Raw genomic sequence first — 12,682 nt, forward strand, 5'->3', positions numbered from 1 at the left:
CTGGGCGTTCCAATGCCCCGGAGCAGGGCGGTCTGCTCCGAACGTACCAGCGCGCAAGCTCACAAAAGGGAACTACCAGGCCTTGCGGGAAAAAATAAAACGAGACCCCCTCTGCCTACACACCACACCCCTGCAGCACGAGGGCCCGGGCCTGCGAGAGCAGGTGGCCGGCGCCTTCCCCGCCCGGCGTCCACTCACCACTTTCTCGGCACGGCTGGGCAGCACCACGCTGGCCAGAGGGATGCTGACGGGCAGCTTGCTGGGCTGCACGGTGCTGAGCGGGATGCTGACGGGCAGGCTGGTGATGGCCTCCCCGCTGCTGGCATAGGCACGCTCCTTCAAACCCTGCAGACACACACGGCCACACCCTCCTTGCTCCCGCTGACCGCTAACGCAGGGCCGCGAGCACCACCGGAAGGACACGGGGACCTCCCGCCACAGGAGAAGGCCCCTTGTCCCAGTAAACCCCCCCCCCCCCACGGCTCCTCCCGAAATTCAGGGTCCCGCCTCCCCCCAACCTCAGGTCCCCACGCCGTGACCCACACGCTGCCCCTCACACCTGCCGCCTTCCGCTCACGAACGAAACCACCGCCCTCCTCCTCGAGCCTGCGGGCAACAGCCTCCCGCAGGGGCTCAGCACCGTTTCCAGGCTCACCCCCGGCCCCCCCGAAGCCTGGCGTGGCCCAGGATGCCTGCCGAGCGCCCCGCCCTCACCTTCTCGCTGCCCCTCTCCCCTGTCATCTGTAAGGCCACGGGGGATGAGGGCCGGGGGTCCTGAGGGCTCAGCTTGATGCCGTTGGCGATGCCCGGGCTCTGGTACGGAAGGCCGTTCTCCTTGGCGTGCTCGGCTCTGGAAGAAGACGCATCTCTGGTTCGTTCTCCGGGGAGCCGCCAGAGCCGGGGTTTTGCACCCAGAGCTGGCATCCCGGGCCCAGCAAACGCCCCGACTCTCTTCTGAACCTCTGCGGTCTCACCCTAAGAACCCCAAGGTGGCCCCAGGGCACCAGAGCAGGGCTGGCGCGTGCCACGCGCAGACTCACCGCGGGTGCAGCTCCCCGGCTGCCGTCTTGCCGCCGGCCGCGTGGTCCTGGCTGAGGTGCCGCCTCAGCACCAGCTTGGCCGGGGACAGCCTGGTGTAGTCCGGCAAGGCCAGGCCAGACACCTTCTCGAGCCTTGGCCGGCTGCCGTGGCTGGGGGTGCAGGGCACCACCTCCTGGTCCAGCGGGGAGGCCAGGTACTGGGGGGTGTTCTGCTTGGACGGGGGCCGGCTCAGCGCACCGCAGAGCTCGTAGCTGGCCGCGTGGCCGTTCATGGAGAGTTCCGGGCTGGCGCTGAAGTGCGGCAGGGAGAACCTAGGGCAGTCCAGGTCGAGGTGCAGCCGGCCGGGGTCCGCCTCCGGCTCCCGGCCCAGGGCGCCTTTCCCGCGCAGGTGCGCTGACAGGGCGTCGTCGGGCGGCACGCAGGACTTGAGCTGCAGAAGCTCTTGCTGCCGCTGGCTCTTCTCCAGCTCCACGATGCTGATCTGCAAGGGGAGGGGGGGTCAGGCCTGCCGCCGCCACCGGCCTGGGGACCGGCCGGCCGGGCCGCGGCCAGCAAGGCACCCGAGGGACGGGCCCGGGAAGGCGGGAAGGCCGCGGGCCGGCTCTGTGGGTGACGGAGAGGCCAGCGCCGCCGGCCACCCCGCACGGGTCGAGAGGCTCCGGGGCGTCCAGAGCAGCTCTGCCGACGCGCACTTGTGGGAAAGGGGACGGGACGGGGCGGCCCCGTCTGTGAAGGCGGCTACGGGCGCTCCGTCCGCAAGGAGCCCTCCCACCGCGCTCCCTCTCGGTCACTGGGGACACGAGACGCCCCCTCTGAGGCCTCTCGGTTCTTTTCCCGTAAGGAAAGCACCTCGTTCTTTACTACGCGGAAGGGTCAGCGCCCAGCAGCTCCTCCTGCTGGTGTGTCTGTGGAAACAGGGCCCGGCCCGGCCGACAGGGTCGGCAGGCCTCTTCTCTGTGCCACGTGCTGCTGGCTCAGCAGGAGGGGACGCCTGGGCCACGACCCTTCAGAGAGCACAACTGGTCGTGGGGGTCACCCGGTCAGCCAGCAGCCGAGGAACGTGAGGACACGCGGGCCCCTCTGCTCCCCCTTCCTTCTCGCCCTGTGTCCCCGCTGACCTGGACACACACGTCACCGTCCTCAGCGAGCAGCGCAAGCTCTGCGGCGGGGTGCGCGAGCACTGCCCTCCCCGGGGGCCGCTTCGGCACCCACCCCCAGGTGGGTAGGGGCGCCGAGGGAACCCCAGGTTTCTAATGGAAGCCGAGCCGCCCCGGGAGCAAGTGGGGCCCCTCGGACGCCAAGCCCGGCGCCTCCCCACCCACCCCCCCCCCCCCCCCCCGCCACCGCCGCGGGCCAAGATGGGGCATCAGGGCCGCCGTCACCGCAGCAACACAACCCATATCCTGTCCTCGGGAGCAGGGTGGTTTCGGGGGGCTGGTGGGGGGGCACTTCCCGCGTTCGTGATGCGTCAAAGCCCAGAGGGGCCCCCACCTGCAGCTCCAGGCAGTGCCTCTGCTTCTCGGAGATCTGGCTCCTCAGGGCCTGCTTCTCCTTCAGCAGGTTCTCCAGCGACAGCGTGGACCAGTCCAGTTTCAACTCCTCACACCGAGCCTTGAGCTGCGGGGACGGGGAGGCCGCAGTCGTGAGCCCGCGGGGAGGGCGGGGTGGGCGCAGGTCCGCCCGGCACAGGGCAGACACCGGACAGGTGTCCCTGAGGGCCTGCAGGCCCAGAGAAGGGACCCGCTAAGGGAAGGTGAGGCTGAGAAGGCAGCCCAAGGGGGAGACCGGGGTCCCCTGTAGGAACACCCAAGGGGGACAAGATGAGGGTCCTCGGGACCGAATGGGGAGGCCCCGTGAGAAGTGGCGCTCTGCCCGTCCAGCAACGTGCCCTGGGCCCCGTGGGAGCGAGGTCCCGAGAGACCTGCGCCCTAGCCCTAGGGGCGCATTCGGGAGCCCAGCATGGGTGGCAGAAACGCGAAAGCCTGGGCCACCTACAAAGCCACGTCTGGTGAAAGCGTCAGGGCCTTTGGCAGAGCCCTGGGCCCCGCCGGCTCCCACGTCCTTTGAGAGCCCAGGAAGGGACCTCAGTGCTCCCAGAATGAGCCGGACTGGAGTCGGGTGAGGGGGGGCCTGGGAAACCCATCCTCGGGAAGGACGTCGGGCCCCACGAGCACCCTGTCATCCTGCCTGTCCAGGGTGCACACAGAATGACCGTTTCCAGGCCACCACCCCCCCCCCCCCGCCCCATGTGCCCCCTCCGCCGCCCCTCTCCCCACCCCGTGTGCCCCAGAAGGCCGCCCCCCGCCCACCAGCTGCAGGCTCTGGCTCCTCAGCTCCCTGTTGTCCTCCTGCAGCTGCTCCGTCTGCTCCCTCAGCTGCTGGTTATGGGCTGAGATCTCCTTCTGCGCCTGAATCAGGTCGTTGTAGGTCAGCGCCTTCACCCCCAGCTGTGGACACACGATAGCACGGGTGGGCTTTCATGCGGGGGTGCGCCATGGCGGGCAAGGGGTGGGGCCGGTAAGGAGGGGGCCGGGGGGCGGCCGCCCGGGAAAGGGGAAAGGGGCCCTCCCACGTTCCGGAACCCGCCGTCAGAACAGGTGAAAGGTCAAAACCCCAGGAAGGAAAAGATCCTTCCAGATCTCCACTCCCCGGGCCGTGCCCTGGCCCGCACGCTGCCCGCCCAGGGTGGTGATGCGGTCTCGGCACCCCTACCTCATCCAGTTTCTGCTGGAAGAGCCTCTTGATCTCCTCTTTCTGGGCCTGGCAGTGGCCAAACAGCTGCTGTGCGGCCCCCAGCAGCCGGGCGTTCTTCTCCTGCAGGGGCGCAGCACGGTGACGGGAGGCCCCGTCCCCCCACGCCCCTTCCCACGGCGGGACATGCCCCGGCCCAGAAGGCCGACGACCCTTGGCCCATCTCAGTGGTTGAGAGCATCGCTGCTCGGTGAGGAGCAACGTCCCGCAGCCTCTCCAGACCCTGCAGGGGCAGGTGACTGGGCCTGCGGGGACCGTCACTGCTCCTACGGCGTGGGAGCCCCCGCCGGGTTATGCCTCCGGGCCCAGGACAGCCCGGCAGCGTTCGGGACCCAGGGGGCAGAACCGCTCCTCCGTGAGGGTGCCCAGGGCAGGGCTCACCTTCTCCTGGTCCAGCAGCTGCTGAAGGCTGGCCTTGTACTGGGCGGTCTTGGTGTAGGCCAAGAACTGCAGGTACTGAACCTTGAAGGATTCTAGGAGGAAGCGAGATGACTTCGCTGCAGACGTGACCCGTGGGGCCCTTCAGAAACCGGTGTGGGAGGGCGTGGCCGCCGTCCCCAGAGGCTGCTGGAGGTCACCTCCTGCCATCAGGCCAGGGCCCTCGGTGCCCCCTGGAGCCCCTCGTGGCTCCTGCCACCGCTCCCCGGTGTCGCCCGCCCCGCGAGGCCGTGTTACTGAATCTGCCGGTTTTTTGGTAAACGCGGGCTACTCATGTTGAACCGAGGGAACCGGCGACGCCCGAAGCACGGAAGGGGCTTCCTTCGCCTGATGTTTAGACGAGCAACAGGTCTACCCGGCCTAACATCGTGAGCGCGTGCGTACACGGGGCCTCCCCCACCCACTGCCGTAGATACGGCCCGGACTGTTCTCTGGGGAGCACCGCGCGGCACCCTGGGCCCCGCCCCCTCGATACCAGAAGCACCGCAGTCCAGACAGCCACAGACGCCCCCCCAGAAATGGCCCCACATGCCCTGGGGTGGAGCCCCGACCTCAGGCGACCAGGGGGCCGGGCCGACCCAAGGCCCAGGTGCCACCTGGCGGCACTGAGCCTGAGGCCCGGGGCGCCCAGCGTGGGGGCCTGCGGGCCAGGCCGTGGCTCACCTAGCAGCTTCTGCAGTGCGGGCGGGGTGGCTGCCAGCAGCGGCCGGTCGGGGGCGTGCCGCTGCACGCAGGGAGGTAGCTGATAGAAGGGGCTATGAGGTGACCTGTACGCATCTGCGGGGAGAAGCAGGTTCACGCGTCAGCGGCAGACTGACGCTCCCGGGGCCCGGCCAGTCCGTTCCACGGAACTGCCAGGTCTTTGTAAAGACACGACCGAACGCGGTCGGCCAAGGACGCTCGCTGGCAGACACGACATCCCGGCAGTTCCGGAAGCAGAGACGCGTCCCCTTGCGACCGAAGAAATCCCAGCTCTTCACCAGAGCCTGGGTCGGCAGGGTGCTGGCAAGGCCCGGAGCGGGACCCGCTCCGGGGCGGGGCGCCCGGGCGTAGACAGGCCCGGGGGACGCCCCAGTGCGTCTGCGGCACCGAGCCACTCGGCGCACGAGCCGTCACCGCGGCCTGAGCCCCGAGGTGGAGAGGTGAGGGGGGCTGTGGGCCCGCTCGCGGCCGACTCACCCTGTGGCGAGGGCGCCGCCGTCTGCGACGAGGCCGGGGCGTGCAGGAGGTCCAGTGCAGTTTGGCTCTTCCGGGGCTTGCGCTCGGGGTTGGCAGCGCTCATCTTCTTGGGGCGCCCGCGCTTCCTGCCGGCCATTTTCCGCCCCTTCTTGTTCAGCTTCTTCTTCCGGGCTTTGGAGGGGGACGGCTTTTTGATGGCGGTCGTCCCAGCCTTCTCTTCCTCGGCACCGGAATCCTAGCGGACAGCGGGCGGCGGGACGTCAAGGGGACGCGATGCCCCTTGTCGGGGACGCGCGTTCCCGGTAAGTCACGGGAGCCGCCCTCCACGGAGCACTGGGGGGAGGGGGGGGCCCGGGTGCAGGGCGTGCGGTGAGCGCTCACCACGGGGGTGTCCGCGGCCACGGCAGCTTTGCTCTCGGGCACCTTGGTGGGAGTGGTCGTGTTGCTCTTGTTCTCTCGCTGCTGCCGGCGCCGAGCCGCCTCTTGCTCCTCCTGGAAAGCAAGCGGTGGGCGTTTGCGGATGCGCGGGCTCGGCCGGGCCCTCCTGCACGGCTCGCGGTGCGCCACCAGCACAGGCGGGGAAACCGAGGCACAGCGGAGCCCGAGAGTGCAGCCCCACCTCCCCCCGCCACCCTCTAGGCAGACCGTGTGGACCGTGGGGCAGAGGAGCCGCCCGACCGTCCTGTCCCTCCCGTGGGCGGCGAGCTTTGCCACACCGCCACACCGAGAGAGGCCTGTGCCCGAGGGCAGACGCTGCCGCCGGCCTGGGCTCCCGGCAACACCCGGGCGGGCCGGCAGCTGCAGGGCTGTGGGCACAGGTGCCCGGCTACGGTGGGAAGGACACGGGGCCCCAGGTGGCAGGAGCTGGCCGTCTGACAGGCCTCTCTTGCACACGGACTTGTCTGAGTCTCCAGAAAGAAAGAAAAGCTCTCGGACAGACGTACGGAACAAACGGACAGCGGCCACGAGGCCGCAGCGGGGAGGACGTGAGCACTGGGAGGAATGCAGGAACCAGGCGGCCGGCGCAGTCAGGACCCAGGCTGGCGCCCCGCTGCGGGGGCGGCCGCTCTGCCCTCGGATGGCGACTCACGCCGGGACAGCACGAGGGCCGCTCGCCGCCCTTCAGCACAAATGCCCGCGTCACCAAAGCCCACTTCAGAGACCCGCTCAACCCGCTGCCGAACCGCGCATAAGAACCGTGGCCCAGCTTCGGCCGTTAAGGACGAGGCGGGTGTGCGCGGGCAGGGCCGTGACCCAGACCCCGTCACACAGACCAGCACCTGCGCGTGTGTGGCCACTTGCAACCCGCACACCCCAACAGGCAGCGCACACACGCTGTTCAGGCGAGGGAAGAACACAGACTTACCCTGAGTTTTGGGTTTTTCAGACTAGAAAAATAGTTTTCAAGCTAAAAATACAAAAAGGAAAGGAAAACTCTTATTAGAAGTCAGCCCCGACCCTTTCAGGACGAAAGCAACGTCCCGGAGGCACGGCCAGCGGGCGCTCTCGGGAGGGTGGCGCAGAGTCCCCCAGGCGGACGTCTGTGGGGGCCGACCCGATCCGGGCTCCCAGCGTGTGGGGCCCGACCCTGTCACGAGCCACCCGGGACAAGGCCCGCCCCACACGAGGGCTGGGGCCGTGGAGAGCGCCGGGCCCCCCCACCCCGCACGTGTGGGGCACTCACTATGGTGCGGTCGATGGTGTGCAGGTAGTAGGAGACCGGCTTCCCCGTCCAGGACACAGAGCCCTTCAGGGGCGAGAGCTCCACGACGCGCATGATGGTGCCGATGTCTGCGCACAAAGGGCTGCGGTTAGGGCCCCTCCTGCGCCCGAGGGGTGAGCGGGGTGTGTGTGTGGGTGGGGCAGGCTCTGCGCGGTTTTGTGGGGACCCCCTCCCTCCTCACAAGAGACAGGTGGGAGGCCAGGCGAGGTGCTCGCATCACTCCCACTCCCCCGAGGGGCTTGTCCAAGGAGAATGGCGACAAGCCCCCGTGGGGTTGGAGACCACTTAGAGGGCGACTGAAAAGCAACGTGGCCACAGGAGCCCCCAGCGGCACACAAGAGGTCATGAGCCCCGGGGCCCATGTGGCCTGGCCCAGGGGCCTGAGGTGCAGCCCATGCTATGCAGGACAGCCACCTCGGTGACAGACCCCTCCCTGAGTTCTCCTGACCTGTCCCGCCTTCGACACCCACCTGGGGCCACTCTGCCCCCAGGGGACACAGGGCAGGTCTGGGGACGTCTGTGGTCATCGCAACCAGGGCAGTCCTGGCATGGGGTGGGGGCGGGGGCCGGGCAGGGGAGGAATGCCCCCCAGGGGGCGGTCTGCCCCGACGTGAGCAGCGCCGGGGGACAGACCCTATGCTGACACAGCCAGATGCCGGAAATCACAGATCTTAATACTTCAGCAACCAAGAACTTCTTACCGCTCAAGTTTCTGCTGTTTATTCTGAAGTTCAGAGGCGCAAAGGGCTTCGAGGACACAATTCTGCCGCCTGAAACACAAACCTAGTTACTGCCGTTCGTGGGGAAGCACCTGCACGCACACAAATGAGAGGGAGACAGACGTCAGGGGAGTTAAGGGGAAGCCGCAGGAGGAGCGGGGACAGTGACCGCGTGCACAGCAGCAGGACGGAGTCCCGTCCGCCTCCTACGAGGAAGAGCAGGACCAGGTGCCGCCTCCCAGCTTAACTCTGTCCCGCCAGCTGCTCTCCTGTGACAACGGTCCAAGGCCCCACGGTGCTGACCTCGGACCCAAAGGTCCCAGCTGGGGGCTCACCCATCTGTGAGGACAGACCGGGCGGGAGTGAGGACGGTGACTTGGCACGCTCCCCCCCGCCCCCCCCCGCCACGGTCTGCGTGCTTGTGGGGCGCGTCCCGCAATCGACAGCCAAGGCAAAGCCGTAGAGCCCCCAAAGCAGCACCGGGCCGCGTCGGCGGGGCAGCCACACGGGCCGCATCATCCCCAGTGTGCGGAGTTCTAAGGAGAGAGGACTCACAGAGGAATCCGTGGGCTCAGGAAGGAGTCCGCGGCGCGTGCGTGACAAACACCGCGAACAAACACACGCGCTCCCAGAAGCCACGCTTCTCCGTATGAGGGAAAAAAGAGCCAGTCGGAGAAGTCGAGGAAAACAATAAGGTCACGTTCAAATTGGAAAAGTCCCGGGGCACCTGGGTGGTCGGTGGGCTGAGCTCCGACTCTTGATTTTTGGCTAAGGTTATGATCTCACGGTTCGTGGGACTGAGCCCCTCGTCAAGCTCCGCGCTGACAGCACAGAGCCTGCTGGGGATTCTCTCTCTGCCCCTCCCCTGCTTGTGCACCCTCCCTCCTCTCTATCAACGAATCAATCAATTGGAAAACTCCCTTTGAGTGCAGTTCGACACACGCACACAGACGCACACGGACACAAACACGCCAGCCCGCCATGACCCCCGGCGCCGGGAGCACCCACTGCCCCACCCGGTCCTGAGAACCGGCCCCCTGGGAGCAGGGGGTGACGGGCCCAGCGCCGGGCCAGGGGCAAAGTCAGGGGGCGGACGTGTCGTGCCAGGGCATGAGCCAGAGCTCACAGAGCGCACGGGGTCGCATCAGAGGTCTCGCAGCCAGGGACTGAACAGAGCCCCGTGGGACGCTGGGAACCCAGGGCGCCTCTGAGAGCGTGGTGCCAAGCGGGATAAACGCCGGGTCCACGGGCGCTCCCGCTAGGAGCCCGGCACCCCGCGCTGCCTACTCGGCAACAGCCGGTGCCGCGAGGGCCCGGGAGGAGGTCACGGCCGGCAGCTGGGACCGCAGGGCTAGGCAGGCAGCCCTCCCACGGGAAAGCACGATGCAGAGACCCGGAGAGCAATGCCGCGCAGGACGGCGAGCCCGAGTGCCCGGCAGGCATCCCCGACGGGCAGGGAGGAGATGTGTTGGAGCCAAAGCCCGCGAGGCCCCTGGCCAGGGCAGGGCAGCGGGAAGGCAAGCTCTCGGGCGGGCAGCAGGCGGAGGGGCTCCCCGGTCCGTCCCGGGGCAGGTGCATGGCTCGGTCCCTACCCTGGGACAGCCACCGCTCACTCTTCCAAAATGACCAAGAGACACATGTGTGCACGACCCATGGCCGTCGGTGCTGAAGACAGCCGGCAACCGCCTGTGTCTACGCAGAGCGACCCTCTCACGAGCTCAAAACCTTCTATCACGAGACACAGGGGACCCAATCCCGTTCCTCTCTAACAACAGGGGTGAGGAGGGTACCCGGGGCCTTCTTACAGCTAGGGACAGGACCCAGGTGGGAGAGGCAGGGAAGGTGCCACTCCCTGGCTGGGAGCACTGAGGTCACATGCAGGCCATCTAGGAGTCTAGAAAGTTCTTGTAGCTTTAGGAACTGCAGTGACCGGCTAAGAATGAGGGCACTTCCTGGGGCTTCCCGTCCAGGCCCCGGGGGGCCAACAGCGTGAGGACGGCATACACAACCTCACGGTACAGCCACAGCTCACGGCCCACTTCCCCCACCAGGGCACACCCCACCGGGCGCCCGCAGGCCAGTCGTGCTCATGCCCAGAGGACCCGGAGAAGGACGAGCGCCTGAGGTGAGAGCTCTAACGAGGACAGCAGCAGCCCCTGGCCCCCACCCGGAGCCCGGCCGCCGTGCACCCTGGGCGCTTGTGGGGAGGGGAGTCCCGAGCTAGGGTCTGAGCACTTGGCTGCAGACCGGACCCACGAGCGGTGGGCTCCTCTCTCCTGAAACACCGTGCACGACGGCCAAGGACGCGGGGCTCAGCGTGTCACAGGGCTCGGCCCAACTGACTGGACTTTCTCCACGGGGAGAAACAGGTATGACCTCGACTCTTGGGTCAGTGAGGACGGATGAGAAACAGGCAGGAGGCTGCACACCGAGGAGAGCAAACGGCCAGGCGGCATGGCCCCCGTCCACGGAGACAGACAGGAGGACCCGCCGTGGCCCACGGGGTGCCCAGGGCAACCTACAGCCCACAAGTGTGCTGGCGTTTCTACCTCCCTCCGGGAGCTTGCCGGGTTCTCTCTCCCACGCTCCGAGTCCGAGCACAACATGCTGTGTGGCCCACCGGCACTTACAAAGGCCGAGTTGGTATCCAAACAAACTAGCTGACTCCCACCTACTGAGAAGATTCTACACGGGATGTTCTCGTCTGTCTGACATTCCAAGCACACCAGGAAACCCCTGGCACGGCGAAGGGAGAGGAGACACCTAACCTGGGCCACCTGGGGCCTGAGCGGGCCCTGACCCCACTCCCGGGGCCAGAAGCCAAGAGCCGGAGGGAGCCTCCTCCCCTCGTCCCACAGCCACAGAGGGTGTGCGGGGAGGGGGGGGGGGGGGGGGCGGCCCCATGGCACAGGCACCTTGGGCCGCCACTCAGGACGGCCGTTCCCAGGTGCTCCCCCAGAGGGAGCGGCTGGCTGTGCCAGGCCATGAAGTGGCCATGAGGCTGCCAAGAGGCTGCACCTCGGCACGCGGCCTTGACTCTCAGCTTGCCGAGATTTAGAAAACACACACTCTTCCCCAGGCGGCTCAGGCCGGACACAGTGGAGGGCCTCACACGTCACCAAAGCACCAACACAGCTGCAAACCGAGAAGCCTTCACAGGCACGAGGGAAACACGACCCTAGGCGCACGTCTGGCTTGAGAACAAGAGTGCGGGCTCCCAGGCTCCTCCGCTGCCCCCCCCCCCCCCCCCACAGCCGTGCCGAGCAGCTGTGGCCGCGAGTCAGAGCCTCACACACAGCGAAGGGGCCGTCCCTCCTCCCCACCCCGGGAACGGAAGGCGGAGGCGGCCGGGCGGCGATGGGCCCAGACACAGGGAAAACCCAGGAAGAGCAAAGGGGCCAGTCTGGACGGCCCCGGTGCCCTCACCACCCCCAGGTTAGGGCCAGCAGATAAAATGGGGACGCCAGTCAAATCTGAGTTTCAGGCACGGACCGAGCGATCCTGCAGCAGAAGCGGGGACGTCCTTGCACAGAGAAGTCATTCGGTGTCTACGCGAAACGGGAACGTAACCGCACGGCCTGGGGCCCGCTCGTCAGTCTGGCCGCCCACCCGGGTCCCATCAGCGGAACGCCGCTCCCGAGGCTGACGGACACGGGCAAGGGCTCCAAGCCCCACAACCGGTGCCAGATCCACAGACAGACCGGGCGCGGGGCGACGCAGGGCAGGGTTACGGGGAGCGCGTTACCTTCCTTCATGTTCGCAAACCGCTCCTTCAGCTGGTGATCCACCTCAGGACCAAAGGCAAAGTTATTCACAAATATAACACTGCAAAATAATATTCCAGTTGAGTACAACGAAGGCTCCATCCGCGCACGCGCACAGCACTCCGGGGCATACCATGCCACGGCCTCCTCCGCCAGCGCCCCAGCCCGGGGGGGAAAGGGGGTGCGACCGGGGCCCGCGGGCCAGGACGCTGAGCCCGGCTTGCTGCTGGCTCGACAACCAGGCTGCCCGCTTCCCTGGAGGAAAGGTGGACACCTGCTCGCCGGGAGGAGGCCCCTGGGGCCGAAACAGGACCGCAGAGATGTCCCCTGGGGACAGAGACGTGAGGACACCGCGGCAGCAGGAGAGGACCCGTGGGACCAGAAGCGAAGTCGTCCCCAGGGAGGGTGTGGCTCGTCCCTTCTCCGTTCTCCCTCGTGCCTGGCCCGGACACGCCGCCCCACGCCCGCCCAGGCCCGGCTCTCGCCCACAAGAGGAACTCTGACGGCCGCGCTCTACGAGCAGCACGCCGCTGGCTCATCTGAGCCCACGAGTAACCCGGCTCTGTGCACGGTCGTGTGGCTCCTGTCTCCCCACCTAAGGGCCTCCAGGTAAAAACTACGCCACAGCGAGAACTGGGCACAGCCGTCAGAACTGCGGACAGGGAGTTTATTTACCTCCTCACCGGAACGTGACGGAAGACAGAGAGAGGGCCGATGGCCGTCCCCTCGCTGCTCCATTTAAGTCTTGATAGTTTAAAATTAAAAAGCCTGGAAACCTGGGGCGCCTGTGTGGCTCAGTCGGTTTAGCGTCTGACTTTGGCTCAGGTCATGATCTCACAGTTCATGAGCCCCGCGTCGGGCTCTGTGCTGACAGCTCTGTCCCCCTCTCTCTGCCCCTCCCCTGCTTACGCTCTCCCGAAAAATAAATATTAAAAAAAAAAAAAAAAAAAATCCCGGAAACCGTCACTGCACCCAGTAACAGAATGGTCCTGGGGAGCCTGAGCAGGGCGAGAACAGACAGCGCACCCAACAGGCGTTAGAGACGCAGAAGCGCCCAGTGTGCTCCC

At 67.2% G+C, this 12,682-nt stretch overlaps 1 protein-coding gene across 8 annotated transcripts in view; it reads right to left on the reverse strand.

Annotated features, from left to right (window-relative positions):
- The window catches only part of DOT1L (DOT1 like histone lysine methyltransferase), a 64,060-nt gene that overhangs the window by 12,537 nt on the left and 38,841 nt on the right, over window positions 1–12,682 (reverse strand). For 6 of the 8 annotated variants that reach the window (XR_008297369.1, XM_053220178.1, XM_053220177.1 and 3 more), the window contains 14 exons: window positions 11,597–11,676; window positions 7,834–7,902; window positions 7,094–7,200; window positions 6,776–6,817; window positions 5,791–5,901; window positions 5,410–5,644; window positions 4,894–5,007; window positions 4,174–4,265; window positions 3,754–3,855; window positions 3,351–3,488; window positions 2,533–2,658; window positions 1,041–1,522; window positions 715–850; window positions 199–345 (listed from right to left, as the gene is read on the reverse strand). Coding sequence is in view for 7 of the 8 variants with exons in the window: in XM_053220178.1 (XP_053076153.1) it covers window positions 199–345; window positions 715–850; window positions 1,041–1,522; window positions 2,533–2,658; window positions 3,351–3,488; window positions 3,754–3,855; window positions 4,174–4,265; window positions 4,894–5,007; window positions 5,410–5,644; window positions 5,791–5,901; window positions 6,776–6,817; window positions 7,094–7,200; window positions 7,834–7,902; window positions 11,597–11,676 (1,981 nt within the window). In the remaining variant the exon portion in view is untranslated. The remainder of the gene's footprint in view (window positions 1–198; window positions 346–714; window positions 851–1,040; window positions 1,523–2,532; window positions 2,659–3,350; window positions 3,489–3,753; window positions 3,856–4,173; window positions 4,266–4,893; window positions 5,008–5,409; window positions 5,645–5,790; window positions 5,902–6,775; window positions 6,818–7,093; window positions 7,201–7,833; window positions 7,903–11,596; window positions 11,677–12,682) is intronic. The other 2 variants (XM_053220181.1, XM_053220179.1) reach the window with 1 other exon arrangement.

The sequence above is a fragment of the Acinonyx jubatus genome, chromosome A2 (assembly GCF_027475565.1).
Source record: "Acinonyx jubatus isolate Ajub_Pintada_27869175 chromosome A2, VMU_Ajub_asm_v1.0, whole genome shotgun sequence".
NCBI lineage: Eukaryota > Metazoa > Chordata > Mammalia > Carnivora > Felidae > Acinonyx > Acinonyx jubatus.